The 19082-nt window shown below is 28.3% G+C and overlaps 1 protein-coding gene across 2 annotated transcripts; it reads right to left on the reverse strand.

The window, feature by feature from the left end:
* Positions 1–5631: 5631 nt before the first annotated feature.
* On the reverse strand, positions 5632–10159 carry LOC115701452 (uncharacterized). Of its 2 annotated transcripts, none has more exons than XM_030629259.2 (11): positions 9666–10159; positions 9054–9205; positions 8552–8898; positions 8337–8420; positions 7944–8228; positions 7696–7831; positions 7429–7591; positions 7175–7303; positions 6898–7092; positions 6683–6805; positions 5632–6570 (listed from the first exon to the last, which is right to left on the reverse strand). In XM_030629259.2, exons 3-11 carry the CDS (start codon positions 8841–8843, stop codon positions 6460–6462), a joined length of 1518 nt encoding a protein of 505 aa, XP_030485119.2. In that variant the 5' UTR covers positions 8844–8898; positions 9054–9205; positions 9666–10159; the 3' UTR covers positions 5632–6459. The 2 variants fall into 2 exon arrangements, with proteins under 2 accessions (XP_030485119.2, XP_030485118.2); XM_030629258.2 differs by having other exon boundaries at positions 8552–8907.
* Between the last annotated feature and the right edge of the window lie 8923 nt (positions 10160–19082).

A 19082-nucleotide genomic window follows, 5' to 3' on the forward strand; every position in this document is an offset into this window, starting at 1 on the left:
TTGTTAAGCCATTTGTTAAATGAGTTGTTTACTATTTGGCTGAAGCTTCTCCATTTAACGCAAATTGTAACTTTATGGAGTCTACTGCTCCTTTTACTTTGATTGATGTAATTGGGAAAGATTTTATAGCGCGTTAATTAAATTGTAAGTGGAATTAGAATAATCAATGAGAGAAATGAATTGGTTTAAAATAGAAAATAATCGCAAACAATATTTTATTATGCTGTTTAATAGACTGTTCGGAAAAAAAAATCAGATATATTATTTTGTTTACACTACTAGGAAATGTAATCAGAATGCTTTTATTTGATAAAATTGCCATCACTACAACATGTAATTATTTTCTGTTTATAGATTTTTAAAGGGCATATTTATCTTCATCATTTTTAATTAATAAAATTAAAGTTAAAATAAACTAAGTTAGGAAACGGAAAGATATTCCTTATTTTCTTCCTAATTTGTGTGGGTTCTATTATTTTTTTCGTTTTTTAAAATTTAGTAAAGAGAATCAATATCAAACTATTAAGTCTCATCCTCTTTAAGTAAACATACCATTAATTGATATAAACAAAGTATAGATACTAAGGATAAATAGAAAGATGTACTCTATGCCATTTGTACAAGGGCCTCAATAATATACAAATATACAGAATTGTTATAAAATAATATAAAGTAGATGAGAGGAAAGAAGAAGAAGATGAAGAGAGAAAGAGAAAGTGAATGAGAATTTTTGAGTTGTTTATTTCAATGGGGTGAACCCCTATAGATACAAATACAAGAGTGAGATATTAAGAAACTAAGAAAAAAGGAAAACTAAGTAAAAGATGAATATTGATTACAATTAATGGTAATAAATAAAAGATTTGGACATCCACATAATTATTAATATTTATAACACTCCCCTTTGGATGTCCATAATAACTGTCTTATTAAAAATCTTGCTGAAAACTTGATCAAAGGAAAAAGAGTATAGTGTAAACTAACTCCCCCTCATTTAAGCATTTGTGGAGATCTTCTAATCGACGAATTTCGATCTTATCTGCCGTCTTCTCAAATGTTGATGTTGGTAATAACTTTGTGAATAAGTTTACAAGATTGACACTTGATTAAATATGTTGAACACCAATATGTATTTTCTTGAAGCGTATAAAGAAGAACTTCGTGAAATGTGTTCTAACTCTATCTCCTTCAATGTACCATCCTTTTAGTTGAGCGATGCAAGCAGTATTATCCATAGAGAATTGCTTGGGTTGATACTTCTTTATTGAGTGCAATCCATATGTTTCCCGAATATGCTATGTCAATGATCTCACTCACACACATTCTCTACTTGCTTCATAAAATGCAAGTATGTTAACATGATTTAAAGTTGCCTCTTTAAAAACCTTGTCAGAAAAACCCAGTGGGACAAAATCTGAGCTAAGGAAAAAAGAGTACAATATATATTTCATATTCATAACTATTTGCAAGTTGCCTTGTTAAAAACCTTGCCAGGAAAAACCCAGTGGGACAAAACTTGAGCTAAGGGAAAAAGAGTGCAACATGAATATGTCTTCCCCTCATGCACATATGATCCATAATTCTTTTGGTGATAATAGATCTCATAAGATTATTGTTATCACTTTTAAAATATCATCATATATAATCTTTGATCATATATTTTCTATAACTCTTCCAGAGTATGTATGGACTTCTAAATTATAGATGAGGGGTTCGTGGAACATTAATCTTTATCCAACTAATTGTATCATTCATGTGTATATACAATCTTGTTCATACTAAAATTTAACATTTCAAGTAGATATGAACATAACACATTAATGATAATATAAATTTTCGTTTGTAACAATGATGGTACTCCAAGACCATATATTTGTTCCATCTTGTTGTATGATCTTAATTTCCATATCAAATGATCATATATCTATAATTCTTAATACATATGAAGTACTTCAGGACTTCAATACTAATGAACAAACTTTATACATTTAATATTTCTCGATATACAAAAGAAATAAAAGTTTGTTTTGCAATTAATCAAAAACTCTTCAAGAGTCTATCACAACGTATAATTTACGTATTTATACTGCATAGACAACCATACGTATTTTTCAAACAATAATTTACTTACATGTCTTTATGTCATACAAAGATCTTTGTCATATAGTGCGCGCGACTTAGAATTTATATCACTTAAGACATGTATTAAATTCTTCTAGAATTTTTAAATAAGGCTTATTTCAAATTCTCACTATATTAGGAGCTCCAAATAAATAATCTTTTGTTGCAACATTTATGTGACGCTTATAAATTCTCATAAAATATATTCCAGGCTATAATCAAATCATGATTATATTTTCTCAATATTTAAGCCTTACTTCAATCAATCTCATGTCTATGCAAACTTTGTACAACAATTCATTATGTACAAATACATATATGCAAATTTCTCATTAGAAATATTTATTTGCACACCCTACAGGTCTTACTTCACTTTATGTGAGTAAATTTTCCTGGACTGCGTCATAATATTTTGGCCAAAAATCAAAATGTATGTCGATAATTCTCGACAAATCTAATACAATGATCCTTGCTATCTCATGTTAGTTTATTGCATATGCACACATTCAATATTTATTGTCGACAAAAATTTTTAATAAATGATAATTTCCTCCCATATTGACATAACTTATAGAGATCTCTTTAAATTACATATTCTCAAATATGTTTATCATTTATAGGTACCTATAACGAATCACTTCAGGGATTCAATTATGATGAAATGTGTTATGTCTAACTTCTCTTGGGAGTCTCTTCGAGTACCGTTTTCATCACGGTTATCATTTTAATACTTTATAACATTAAGGTATCTCCATGAGTACCTCTAGATTTAACAACTTCAGGGCAAATCAAATGAACATTTACTAATAATTTCTATATTGTTCATTTACGCTTCAGGCGTTTTCAACTCATTCTATCTCAACTTTGAGTAATATTGATTTGCAGTTGGTATATATCATTTTGAACTATATCGTTCTTATATACTTTGTGCAAGGATCATTTTTCAAAAATTATCATCGATCCCAACTGCTTCTCTCCCCCTGTTCGAGAGAATTTTTAAAAATTGTGATATCTAATAATATTAATACACCTGTAGGGATTTCAATATATCACAATGAATCAATATTTATTTAAACCCATATATACTATATGACATTGAACTTCAGGTTCAATAAACTTCAGGTTCAAGTTCAATACTTATGAACTTAATTCATTTCTAAGAATGAGTCACACATGTATAATAAGAAATACATAAATTTGCACATTTTATAAATGCATGATCATAAAACCTTATCACATCGATAAGAAACTATGCAATAAAAATCTAACAATGGCTCAAGATTCTTTAAGAAATATAATCTAAATATTTTTTATGTACAAATATATGCATATTCTTCTTTTGAGCCTTATAAATTAATAATGAGAAGAATCTTCTGGTTCTTCAACAAAATTTAGTCAAATCCTTTGACAATTTATTGCATATGATTGATCATGTCAAAATAACTCAATTCATGAACTTCAGGTTCACTATAATTTGTATTTCAATGAAACTTTCACAAGGTAATGTAAAATCACTACAACATATAAGTAATCATAAAAACTTTCATTTTTATATACACGAATAATATAATTATATTATTCTCCAAAACATATACACTCTTCAGGAGTCACTATTATGTTTATTAAACTTTATATTTCTTCAGGAATCACTATCATCAATTTAATGATGTGTATAATTTAAAGATACATGACAACTTCATCATGTTATTGTAATGGTCAAATAGATATAACCATAATATATCATTCATTTTTCCTAGTATCTTTTTAACAAGTCGTCTAATTTATTAATATACTATTCATTAGTCTAATTATCATGACTTGATATATTATATATTTAAATGTACAACCAGTACATACAATAAGCTATTTCTTATTACTTTCATAACTAGATAAAAGTTATACATCTAGGTACATACAAATATATTTTACTACTCCAAGTAGCAATTGTATGTAAGACTTCTTCAGGAAGCTTTTCAAATAATCATTTTGTGATTCTTTATCACTTTGATTATATTGGATCACTAACAAATATTAGTAAATTATGTATCCACTTTTGGGAATATGCAAACTGAATTATATAGTAACTATATATATACATATCCTGTACTAACAATAGTTTAAAACTATTGATTTCAAGAAATAATAAAATATGTATATATTAATTTACTTCTGGCATTACCAATATATGTGAAATCTATATTCTTTGAAATAGAATTTCATGTCTATTCATTCTCTTTAGGTAATGATATTTAAATATTCTAAATGTACAATAAGTTTGTACAATTCACATTCTATTAAATAATCAAGTATACTTTTATCTTGATTATACCGTACTACAGGTACGCGACCACTATTATTCAATTCCACACATGATATATAAATTTCATGCACTTTGATTATGTGTGGTATCTCATCTTTTAGTTGTTTCCACTTTTTCTGGAAATATTTGAGTAGTAAATAATGTCATTGATTATTTAAAATCATTACATTCACTTCGGGGAATGACGTTGAACAAGTAGAACATTATTATAAATTTCTTAAAAATTTATTACTTGTTCATCCATAAAAAATATAAGAAATTATTCAACAATTTCTTTTACGATATTTCAAAGAATATATGAATGCAATTTTTGCATAGTCTCCAAGATGTATGCAAAATTTAATCTGTAACATATGTCAGATTCAATAATTTTCAACATTGCAAGTAATAACAATGTATAATAACATGACTAATACGAGGAATCTTTAAAAGTGATTGACTTCAATTCGTATCATTCTCTGCAGGGAATGATGAACAATAAATATTGCCTCATGTATTTAAATAACATTAGTCATGCTCATTGTTATTCTTATACTTTAATGTTTCAATGCAATTTTCTTAACATTCTTTTTGGGTATTCAAAACCCACTATAAAATTGCATCAATAATAATCATTTTTAATGATTCTTAAGTTGTATTCACATAAATACAATCATTTTTTTCGATAAATATAAAACATTTACTTCAGGAAATGTTTGTCAAAATCTATATCGATATTAGATTACTTTTCATTGTCCTCAAAGAATCCAAGAACATATATATAAATATGTATTCATCTCTTTCATTATATATCCATCAACTATATAATGAATATTACGTTTGCATAATCTTCAGGATATATGCAAGATTTTATTGAGGACGCATAATCATCAGGATATATGCAATATTTTATCGAGGATGCATAATCTTCAGGATATATGCAATATTTTATCGATGATGCATAATCTTCAGGATATATGCAATATTTTATCGATGATGCATAATCTTTAGGATACATGTAATATTTTATCGATGATACATAATCTTCTGGATATATGTATAATTTATATAGATTTTCTCTATCATATCATAGGCACACATATATTGTAAATATTATGAATGATAAGAACATTATATATATATAAAATCAATAATAAATATATAAAAATATATACATACATATATAATATATAGATATATAGATAAAAAGAAAAAAGAAACCAAATGATTCTTGAAATTGTTTCAGTCAGAGGAGTATATATATAAATATATATTTAGTGTATTTTGACTTTGAAACAATTCAAGAACTTTAACAAGATACTTACATTGGGACTTGGGCAGAGACTCATGCTTGAAGCTTGGGCAGAGACTCATGCTTGAAGCTTGGGCAGAGACTCGTGCTGATAACGTGTTATAAAATAATATAAAGTAAATGAGAGGAAAGAAGAAGAAGATGAAGAGAGAAAGAGAAAGTGAATGAGAATTTCTGAGTTGTTTATTCCAATAGGGTGAACCCCTATTTATACAAATACAAGAGTGAGATATTAAGAAACTAAGAAAAAAGGGAAACTAAGAAAAAGATGAATATTGATTACAATTAATGGTAATAAATAAAAGATTTGAACATCCACATAATTATTAATATTTACAACAAGAATAACCATTTATCATAATTAAACAAATTAATATTACATCCTGATCAATTTTTAACATATTATATAAATGGTCACAGAATCAATAACAAAGAGAAAAAAAAAATGTCACTAAAAAAAATAAATAAATGATACAAAACACTTCAAAAGAACCAAGAAGTAGAACAATTGTTGATTTGTTGGACATATATATATTTTTTTAATGCCGAAAGAATTATTCTTCTCTAATTTTTTCTGTGTCATTTTTAACGCCAACTACGTTGATATAACTTTCTTTGTAGTTTGGCCGGAATTGTAAACTTTCAAAAGCAATGTCCCCATCCCCATGGTACCGTTAATTATATGTATAAATATAAATATTTATATATATATAGTCCAAACTCCAAGTCAATCATCAATAGTTACAAGAGTTGGTATTTGGCCATGATTTATAAACTCAATCTTATTCAACCGCACACAGCATAACACTTTCTCTGGCAACTCCTCTTGTTTTTGTGCCTATAAAACATAACATATTATAGATAAAAACCAGTCAGTTTCTTTATACTTGTAACAAATTGAGGAACTATTAATTAAGTAATAATCAGCTCAACTAGCATAAAATTGGTACCTGAATAGTTAAGCCCAAATCAAGAATACCATTCTTCAAACGGTCTCGGAATGATTCAAGTCCCCTCCTAGAGATATAGCTGAACCTATGTATATCAAGGTCAATCTCAAAGTAATTTGGTCCCTGAAAGAACACAATCAGCATTTTAAAATTTTAAATGGGTTGAATGAGTTCATTCATGTCTGTACATCATCAACAAGAGTTATTATTTTAACCTTAAAAAAACTATGTTGAGGGCGTGAGAGTACTGGCTTATCATTATAAGCATTGATTAGTTTTCTTTCAGCAGAACCCAACTGTAGCTCCTCTGGATTCACCACTCCAGCCAAAATTTTAAGTCTTTCCCTGAAAGGCACAATTGACTCCCTTGCAAATCCTTTGACTTTCTCTGTCTCATCCTCAAGAAATCTCTATTGAAATAAACAGAAAAGGTCAATATTCATGGACAATTTATACATGTATTACATTGCAAAATGGAAAAGAAAGCAATACCCTTATGCTGTCTTGAAATGTAGAAGAGATTTCTTTGTCAAAATTCTCAGAAACTTTAAAGTATAATACAAGGCTCATGCCTTCTCCATTACAATCTCCAAGTAACATGGTAGTTGGATATGTTGGAAGCTGCAAAAATGACAACGAATTTAAATTCAGATTGATCAAATAAGACTTGTCATATCATATCAAACATTCGACATTCATATACACACACATATATATATATATATAGAGAGAGAGAGAGAATGAACCTGAATATTAACAATTAGTAGGGAAGGTACTTTGTCATTGGCTTTGACAGAAGGGAGCTCAAGGTGCTGAGCAATGTGATTAATCTTTCGTGGACATATAAATAAATCAACACCAAACGGTACGTAAGGACTAAAGCCTGAAGCCGATTGCTTCTGTTTATCTCTGCATATAAGCCAAAACATTTTCAGCCTAACACATTCCCATCTCTAATGGGAAAACAAAGCAGCAGCAACAACAACAAAAGAAGAGGAAGAAAAGAAAGTTACCTAAAATAATTCTCCCCGCGGAGCTTAAAAACAGAAGGCGAAATGGCTGACCAGCATCCAGGTACTGGCTTATCCCCAGTTGAACATGGTATTCTTAGTCCTGCTCTTGGACGATATAATAGCTTCTCAGCAGCACCTGAATTGGTTGGTACAGATTTTTTGTGAAGAAAAAGAGGGCGATTTTTGTTAACTTCAAGGGTTAAGTATTACTATTATGAGTGATATCCAACAAAATGAAATGAACGTACAAAATTCAGTCTTTTCATTTCCATCAGCGGATTTTCTCTTGTAAGAAAGCATGATCAAAGTGGATTGTTGTTTTCTCTGAGGGTGTTGGGGACTACTAGACAATGGTTGATAAGTACTCTTGTCATTATTGTACTGTGTTGTGGTGGCTCCATCTATTTTCAAGTAACTCTCATAAAATTCTTCATACTTACACCCTGAATCCACATAGCATGAAGCACTTTCGTACTGGACCAGTTGAGTGTTTGGTATGCTTCCAATCGGATTAGCCGCTAAAGGAAAACCATCTAAAAACCCAAGCAACCAAATCTCAATACAAAGAAGCAGAGTTTAATATCACATATCATTTATAAAGTCATAAACAGAACAAAAGAGATGGAAAGTACTTTAGTTACCTCCATGAACACTACTGAAGTCATCATCTGAGTCAGAATCAAGAATGCTAACCGAGTCAAACCAGGCTTCTTCTTGGCATACCCCTGCATAAAAATTGGATTATATAGTCAGAAAACAAAAGGGTTCTTTTTTTTTTTTAAAAAAAAAAACAGAACAGTAGAATGTGTAATAAGAAAAGGGTAATGTTGAGAAATGCAAAAGAGAGTTGTTATACCGCCATTTGGGTCAACTTGGGCATGGTTCCATTGAAGTTGAGCAAGGTGAATTTTCATGTTGGAGACCTCTGATCTCTTGCGGGTTGTTGTAGCATCACCTTTCTTGAAACCAAGATGAACAAGCTCACTTACATCAAAATCTCTAACACGATTTCCAGCATCACTAACTCGTCTGATTGGCACATCAGGAATGGAAGTGGAGATTATTCCCCTTCGTTTTCCACTAGATCTTCTACAGCCATTTCGACTTGCTACGATCCTTCTATTTGATTTCGAAACACAGGCCCCCATTTTGAAGACGAAGAAGAAGAAAAACACCAAGAACAGTTGATATACTAAAATAAACCTGCAGCAACTAAATCAAGAAAAAGTATCAAAACAAAAGGTCATGGACACCTGGGAGTTACAACTAACTAAATAGGAGCAAGCTAAGCTTTGCAATCAGCCAAATCATTAAAGTAAATTTTCCTAGGAAGCAAATCACAACCATTGAGTACATACCTTAAAATTGATATGCCTTTCTAGGAAGTTTTCCTGAGTAAATTGGTTATCATAAGAATAGAAAAGAATAAATTCCTTTTAAAATATAACCACCCCAGAAGCCACTCTAATATAAATACTCCATCCCCTTGATCTCCATCCCTGGAAAAAGCCTGGAAAACACACAGAATAGTAGTAAGATAATGATATGTACAACATATAATTTTACAATAGTAACATGAACTTTTTTCTCTTTTCTCTTTTTCCTTACAAGTTAGCAAATGAAATGAGTACATTCAAATGTCAATGTTTATGGGACGAGTGATGTATGAGAGTTCCTATCACTATCAAATAGGATTTTTATTTCAAAAGAGTAGAGGACAGAAGTTGATACGTTGATTGATTGTGATAAAAATGTTGCAATAACACTTTATGGAATAGACAAACAATTACAAAAGCGTTTTCTATAACCATATATGAAAAGCAAAAACCCCACGATAAATAAAATTAAATATATAAATATATAAATTATTTACAAAAATGATAAACTCTTTGAACCCAATAATTATTCTAAGAGGCTCATTACAAAGTTAAATCACGCACACATGCACACACAAAAATAAATATAAATACCTGGGATGGAAAGATGATCCAGCATTGATGAGTTTATTTTTGTCAAGAAAAAGAATTAAAAAAAATGAAAGGGAGAAGGAACGGGGAATTCCCTCCTCCTTTTTCTTTCCCTCTGTGAAAAAATAGATAAGGAATCCACCGAGGACAGAAAAAGGGAAGCCAGATAATATGGAGAAAATATATCACATAACACAATTCGATGACAGAGCACAAAATTGAATGAAGTCCGTTCTATTCGGATCCAATCTTTTAAACCTCTCTCTCTGTCCTCCTCTCTTTCTGTTTATTTATATATAAGGTTTTAGTTTCTGACTAATTATGTATGTATTAGTATTACCGGGCATATGGCATTATGGCAAAGCAGAGACAAAGCTTTTTAACTTTAAGATAATAAATTCCCGCCGACTGCGGTTCTACTTCCCCACGTGTGATCAATGATCACTCTTTAAGCAAATAAAACTAAAAATACTACTCCATTTAACAAAATTGATTCTACCTTTATGTTATATAGATTTTTTTTTTCAGTTGTAGATTTATTTATCATATATAAATTTTCAACAGAAACTGGCTTCAGTCAACTCAATATACAGTATCATACTGCCACACACACAAACACAAAAGAAAAATACTATCATATTTATTCATGACATTAATTATTATGCGATAAACTTATTAACTAATATTTATTGATTATTTATTCGAAGCCTAATTAAAATTATATAAAAACGAACACGTACTTTCCTTTTTTATTTATATGGATTAAATGAATTAATAAGTTTCTTATGCATGACTTTTTTGTAGGCGAACATATAATATTAGCGTAAGAATATTTATACTTAATTATATTTTTAATTTTTATTTTATTATATGTATTTTAAAATTTTATAAATTAAAAAAAATTATTTATTAATTTTTTAATTTTTTTAAAAAAATCTAATTAAAGTTTTAAATTTTAAATAAAATAAATATTAAATTTAAAAATATTAAAATTCAACCTACTTCTAATATTAAAATAATATATTAATATTTGTATATATATTTAAATTAATTTAAAATAAATAATATTAATATTTATATATATTTATAAAATTAATCCTACTAAGTAAAAAAAAAAACAGAATTTTTTATTTTTGAAGTATATTTTGTTAAATTAATAAAAATAATTAAATAACTCATTTTTTATATATAAAGATATAATTAGAGAAGTTATTGAGATTTTTGTTATAAAAAATATTATTTGAGTTTTATTAATGGAGAATTGATGAGCGTGCACGTAGCCATAATATGCAATAAATTTGGTAGCATAGCAGTTATCATCAATTTTAATTTTTATTTTGTCAAATGTCAACATCGTGGCAGAGTGGCACTGCCGATTAGCCACCAAGCAAAAACTACTTTTCTGGGTCTTTCATCTTCACCATGCAGTCGGCACATACATAAACTATATATTTTTCTTATTTGTTATTATATATAATTGAACCAACAACTTGTTATTCCTATAAATAATATAAATAATTATTTTTTGAAGGAGATTTTCCAAAAATAAATATATTAAATTAAGAATTAAGAAAATGAATCAAAGATATGGAAAAGGAGGAGATGTGAATATTAATGAACTCTAATTACGAGTTAGCTTGAAAAGCCCTGAAGTACTTCAGAGATGTTTTTAATAAACTTGGAATTCTGTCTCTTAAAAGGTTTGAGAATTACTACGCAGCTTTCAATCTGAAATTTTAGTAGAACGTCAGCAGACTCATCAACCTTCAGAAGTTCCATTTACGCAAAATATACTATATATATAATTATATATTTATTTAAGATCAACTTCCCTTTTCTTAAGTCTTTTTTTCAGAAAAGGGTTTAAAGTTTTTCTTTTTTATGTCTTTATCCCACTTCTTACGCCACATATGACAAAGAAAGCCCAAAAAAAAAAAAAAAAATAAAAAATAAATCAGTAAATCAATAAAATCCTGTCGTATATATCTATCATTATCATTTGCCAAAATTTTCAGTTTTCAAGCATGAGTACTAGTAGCATGTTTATTTTCTACATCCAATAGAATTAAATGATTGCCAATAAGAGTATGACGAAAATATAAATAATAAAAAAATTGGAAAACATAAAATAAGTTCTAAAAGAAGGTTTTTGAGAATAGGATGCTCAAGCACAACCCATTTTAAAATGTTAATTAATTAGTGGGTTTTGGCCTGTGATTAGGACTTAGGAGTGTATTAATTAATTAATATAATTGGTTATATTATATAATAATATAACAAATTGTTGAAGTGGACGGAGCAGAGGTTGTAGCCGTGTTGAAGTAGTTGGGCCGTAAAGGGAGTTTCAATCTCAAGACGAGTTTTGTCTTTATCCCTTCTCACCAACCAATCTTTTAAGAAAATAAGCAAATCAACAACTTAAATTAACTTAACACTAATAAAGATCTGAAATAGGACACCTCAATTGTTGATTTCCATTTTCTTTTTATTTTTAAATCAACAATGTTAGGTCATGGAATTTCAAAGATTGTTTGCGACTCTTGTTTAATCCCTTTTCAAACTTGAGTTCAATGTATTTATAAATACAAACGGTATATATAATAGATGTTAAAAGAGTATCTCTATATGGTACCTAATACTCTTATAAATAATTAATTATAAAACATTATGTCACATTGTTGTTAAGCGCTCTCGGTTTTTCTCTGATCGTAGCATTCATAGGAATGACATTCTTAATGAGCTTCATGCTCTCTTGTATGATGAATGTTAAATTTCAATAAAGTTGATATTTCATTTTCAGAAAAAAAAAAAAAAAAAACTAGAACATCTTCAATGTAATCTCAAATTTGGAGTTCAAGTAGGAATTTTTTGCCAACATAGCACTATTTTAACACTACATATGCAGTACTAGCTAGTTACAGTGCACTGCATATAGTAACACTGTAACAACTACATTTTTTTTTAATTATTTATTATTTTAATATTTCATAAGTTCTTTGTATATATATATACTAGGTGAATGTACGTGCCGAGCCACGTATTGCTAGTTTTATTTAAGATTTTGGTCTTTTTAAGATTTTGAATGTATTTTATTTTTAAAGATTACAAATTTTTTGTTTGAAAAAATTAAATATTTATATTTGAAATATTATTTAATAATGTATTAAAAATAATATTAGTGTAATTATAAAATTGTAAATAAATTTATTATTGGAGTAGTAGATTATTCTATTTACTTCTTTTTTTAACATAGCATTGTAATGTAAGTTTATATCTATAAATATTCTGTAAAGTGTTAATATTATATGAACATCTCCATTTATAAAGCTAAAAAGTGGGTCAATGACAGAAGTGGTATATCTGCAATCACACAAAGATAGAAGTGGGATTTTTGCTTCCTATGCTTATCCAGAGAAAACATTAGATAACGTGAGGTTAACTTTAATATATAAAGATTTTTCTTTTTTAAAAAATAAATAAAAAAAAAAATATTAATATTCTCCCAAGATAGGTTTGTTAGAGAGATAGATGATTTTTTTAATTTAAAAAGAGATTATTAATATTTAAAAGATTGTTTAATTTTTTGGGTTTAATTATTGGGTTTATTTGTTAACGGGAGATTAAACCTAATCGTTAAATTTAACAGAATATTCTTTTATTTTTAAGTATATTCTGTTAAACCAAGAATTGCCGTTAGATAGACACTTTTAATATATAAAGATATATATTGTATTTTTTATTAAAAAAAATATTATAATGATAAAAAATGTATTTTTTTAGTGTGAATTCTAGTGACGTAGTTAGAATAAAAAATTATAGTGACATATTAGTCTATTTTTTTTTTTTATGGTCGTGTATATGATAATTATTTAAGAGTTCTTACAAAATTTTGAAAAATTCAAGAAAATTTAACACACAAAAAATAAAGTTCAAATTATCTGTTGCATTGTAGAAGCACTTTTTAAAAAATTAATATAATAATAAGAAATATTTTTTAATGTTATAGTTAGAGTAGAAATAGTTTTTGATATTAAATTTAATGATACTGTGACACTAAATTTAATGTATGAGTTAAAGATACTCTGAGTATACCCGTAACAATATACTCTATGTATATAAATATATGAGAAATACTAAAAGGCACCGGTGGTGCCAAACACCCTCTTACGTGCAATATTGTTATTGGTCTAATTAAGTATCGAGTCTCATATAGTTTAATATAATAGCTTTTAGGAAGTATCGCTAGCCAATCGCAAGGCGACACGTCTTAAGAATGGTAGGCACCATTGGTGCCCAATAGCAATATTCATGCAACTAGACTTTAGAAATACATGTTGTGTTTAGGGAGCCTAAAAAATTAGTTTTTCAGCACGAATTTATGTCAAATTCTATTGAAATCTAGCTAATTAAGACTATATATTTGATTTATATTAACAGACCTTTACTAAAAAGAAAAAAAGAAAGAATTTTAGTAATTTTTTTATTTATACTTCAATAACTTCATTAAAAGTCACAATATTTTGAACTTTTGATGTTGAATATACCCTTCTAGAAAATGTACATATATACACTCAAAAAAACTTAACAACGTAAATAATTTAGAAAGAAAAAAAAATTATTTTTAATATTAAAAAAATACTATTATAAACAATAGTAAAAAATAAAAGAATATACCACATCATAAGTTTACTAATAATATTTTAATTATTGCTTTCAAATAAATATATTTAAATATTTCACATAATAATATATTGTATTACATAAAAAATCTTACAAAGAAAATAAAAATAAAAGTTAACAAACTAATAAACGGAGAGTTTTGTTTATTCTACATAAAAATATAAATACATACATTATATTTTTAAAATAAAAAATGACTTATTTAGGTTTTAAATTTTATAAAAGATCTTATCATATAATCACTAAAATATTAAAATGATGTTTGATTAGCAGGAATGAAAATATAAAAATAAAGGTAAATACCATTTTGGACCCTGTATTTTATAAAAGTTACTAATTGGACCCTCTGTTTTGTTAAATGACAAAATTGACCTTTTATTTTTTAAAATTGTACAAATAGCACCTTGAATTAATTTTTTGTCTAAATAAAACATAATAATAATCTGATATAGTAATGTTATGACAAAACTGGTTACATTTTCTGTATTTGTTCGTGTTAGAAATTGTCTTAAAGTTGGTTATATTAAAAAATAAAATTATTAAAAATTGAGCTCAGGGTCCTATTTTTATTATTTTGGAAAATATAGAGTTCATTTCGTTATTTAACAAAACAAATGGTTCATTTGCTAACTTCTACAAAATACAGAGTCTAAAATGATATTTACCATAAAAATAGGGAAATTTACATGGTATACTAACTTTTGCTATTTTTTTACAAAAATACTGCCAGGCGGTATTTTTTACTTTTTTACTGTGTTTTGTTATAAGTTTCATACTGCAGTATACTGTGTTAAGTTTTCACTGGTGTTCTACTGGTGTTTTACTGGTGTTCTACTGTTGTTTTGAGCTGTTCTGCTTTGTGTTTTACTAGTGTTTTATAAAAACATAGTATTTTTGTAAAGATTTCCGTGTGACAGTATTTTTGTAAAAATTAACCCAAATTCCAGTATTTTTGTAAGTTTCCCTAAAAATAAGAATAAGAATAAAAAAGACATTTGAATATTTTAAAATGCAACCAATTAAAAAAATAGAATGAGAATTTTTTTCGTTTCCATTCTATTCTATTTTATTAAATAACAACTAAACATCACCATAAATATAATTTAACATAATGTATAATTCATATACTAACACGTGTGAAGCACGTGGTACTTCACTTCACTAGTAATATTTTAAAATTTTAATTTTTTTAGACTTAATGTTAGGTCCATAAATTATGCTATTGTTTGTTATTTTTTTATTTATTTTTAAATGTTAATTTTTTTGAAAGTTAAAGATTTTAAGTATTTTTTTATTTATATTGAATATTTTAATTTTTTTTTTTTTTTAGAGTTAATGTAGGTTAAATGCTTATGTTTTAAATTAACAGAATAAGAAATAACAACATTAAACCAAAATTTATTTATATAGAATAGATATAGATTATGCATAGTTAATCTCAAATTTTTAAAAATAATTAAGTTTTTAATTATTTCATAAGCTATTATTTAAAATTCTTCAAGTTTTTCAACAAAAATTTAGACATTGAGCTCGTTTGGTATGTTGTATTGTATTGTGTTGGATTGTATTATATTATATTGTATTAGTATTATTTAATACAAAACTATGTTTGGTATTGACTTGTATTAATAGATTGTGTAAAATACTAACTGCAGGTCGGGTCTGGGTTCGGGTCCCGGTCTAGGTCCAAGTTCGTGTTTGGGTCCGGGTCTGGGTCTGCGTCTGTGTTGGGGCCCAAGTCTAGGGTTCGGGTTCGGGTTCGAGTCCCGGGTCTAGGTCCCAGGTCGTGGGTCTTGGGTCCAAGTTGCGGGTCTAGGTCCAGGTTTGGGTCCGGGTCTAGGTCTAGGTTTGGGGTTCGGGGTCCAGGTCCGAGATCCAAGTCTGGGTCTGGGTATGGGTCCGGGTCTAGGTCCGAGTCTCGGGTTCGGGTCTAGGTCTGGATCTAGGTCTGGGTCCCGAGTCTTGGGTCTGGGTCCGAGTTCCGGGTCTCAAGTTCGGGTTTGGGTCTGGGTTCAAGTCCAGGTCTAGGTTTGGGTCTGGTTCTTGGGTTCGGGTCTAGGTCCCGGGTCTGGCTTTGAGTTCGGGTCCAAGTCTCGGGTTCAGGTTTGGGTCCCAAGTCTAGTTCGGGTCTGGGTCCGAGTTCAGAGTCTGGGTTCGGGGTCCGGGTCCGAGTCTGGGTCCCAGATTTGGGTTCGGGTACGGGTTCGAGTTCAGGTCGGAGATTGGTGTTGACCCCGAATCTTTTGTAAATATAATAATACAAGCTAATACAAATCATTTGTTATGTATTAAATAATACAACATACATTGTATTAAAAATTTTAGTCGTAATAGTTAATATGATACATTGTTTTATCCAAACATAGTATTATTTATTGTTTAATACAATACGACCCTTATACGGGGTACCAAACAAGTCCATAGAATCATTTACAACAATGGAGAAAATAACAGAAGGAATTTTTTTCTAACTATAATTTATGGACCTAATACAATTTAAAGGCAATTGTTTTTGCAAAGGAGAAATAAAAGATCTTTTGCACTCTTAATAAAAAAAAATAAGCAATTTAAATTATGCGACCAATAAAAATGTATGTCCTTTTTTGCGATTGTGAGTTGGATTGGGTTTCGCTATTTTTAGAGATGATTCGAAGGCAAACATCCCATGGAGATGATTCAAAGGGGATGGTCTCATGGCCATGTCTATGTTGTTGAAAAGTTCAATTGTTATTCGTATTGGATTATTACTTGTAAATCTCAATTGTTTTTTTTTTTTTTTAGTTTTTAGTTTCTTAACTCATATAAGTCGGATATGTTTCTCAAATGAAATGAAACTTTGATGAGGCAACATAAAAACTCCAAGGAATTAAAAATTTACAATCCTCTTCAATTAGTCTTAGAGGTAAACAAAATAAGGTTATTGTAGCCTGTTATGTTTGGCCTCACATTTGATTTTCCCTCATTCTTTGAACTTTGCTAGAAAACAGCTCGAACATGTCAAAATTGTCATAACTAACATTCTGTTAAGACAGTTATGACATCAACTCTCATTGTCCAAATCCTATAAATGGAATCCTAGCATTTTGAGCTGAAGTAAAAAAAAACTTAAGGTGTGCTACTGAAATAGAATTAGAGAAAGAAAGCGAGAAACTAGAATAGATAGAGAGAGAGAGAGAGAGAGAGAGAGAGAGAGAGAGAGAGAGAGAGAGAGAGAGAGAGAGAGAGAGAGAGATGTGCCTCTTTGTAATTGAAGCAAAGCTTCACTCGAGATGTTATGAACTATTCTTAACAGCTCTTGTTGTAAACTTTTGGTGTTCATTATCAATCAATAAAGATTAATGCCCAAAGGGCTGCATCTGGCCGTGGAGTAGGCAGAATAATAAGTTGTTATTCCTATTCGAACCACGTAAAATTTATCTCTATTTTTACTGTTTTTGTGATTGTTAATTCATTTTTTATTGTTGTAGCATTTGCTTCTCATTTTGTGCTCATTTCTATACTCTATTTTGTTTTTATCATTGTGTTCTTGGTTGAGTTTTCTTCAACAATTGGTATCAGAGCTCCAGGTTTGAGTTCACCAAGAATAACTCAAGATCTTGACAAGATCAAGATTTCTAGACAACAATGGCTTCAACACGTTTTGAGGTAGATAAGTTTTTAGGAACAAATGATTTTGAGGTATGGAGGATTAAAATGAAAGCACTACTGGTTCATCAAGGCATTCATCAGGCCATAGACAAAGAAGAATTGAAAGAACTAGGTGAAGACAAAAAGAAGATCAGGGAGATCGAGATTAAAGCACACAATGCCATACTTTTGAGCTTAGGAGATGAAGTGCTCAAAGAAGTTTTAGATGAAGGAACAACAATAGGGTTATGGGAGAAACTTACTTCAATTTATAATAAACTCTACTTGAAGAAAAAGTTGTATACCTTGAAGATGGATGATACAAAGAACCTCAAAAACTATCTTGATGAATTCAACAAAATCATTCTTGACCTTAGCAACATAGGTAATAAGATCGAGGATGAGGGTCAAAATACAATTTTTTCAAAATATTTAGCATAATTCTATGAATTTTTATATACCTTTATTATAAATTAAAAAAAAAAAAAAATTGGGTGGAGCCAAGGCTCTCCGATTGCACTTGATTTCATCCATATTTATCTATATATTATTTATATAATAAAAATCACAATCACATGAGGTAACTTTGTACAATTATTTTTACTATTTATTTATTTTATTAGATTTTAGTGAGTTTGTCTTTTCTTTTATAATTTTGTATATATATTGAATAATATGTCTTCGTAGTAAATTTTTTTTTTTAATTTTTTTTTTGTGTGGTAAAAGTGTCGTAGTATTTATAGATTATGTGAGTTTATAAATATAGTATTTCTTTATTAACTTCAGTTTGTCCAAATATTAGTATTCTTTTTCTTTCATTTTGTATAGGTGATTTGAATACCTTAATATTTCTAAATTAGTTATTATTTTTTTAATTAATTAAATTTATATAAATATGTAAAAAAAAAACTTAATTTTATAAATATATACACATATTTGATTGTTTTTGTTAATAATTTATATTTTTTTATTTTATAATTATTTTTAATACATATCTTAATTAGTATATGTATATATGCACCATTAAATTGAGTATATAATTAAAAATATAATAAGTATTATTAGTTTGAAATTTCATTCATAATTAAAAAAATTAATTTTTAAAAAATATAT

Source organism: Cannabis sativa, chromosome 8 (assembly GCF_029168945.1).
Source record: "Cannabis sativa cultivar Pink pepper isolate KNU-18-1 chromosome 8, ASM2916894v1, whole genome shotgun sequence".
Classification (NCBI taxonomy): Eukaryota; Viridiplantae; Streptophyta; class Magnoliopsida; order Rosales; family Cannabaceae; genus Cannabis; species Cannabis sativa.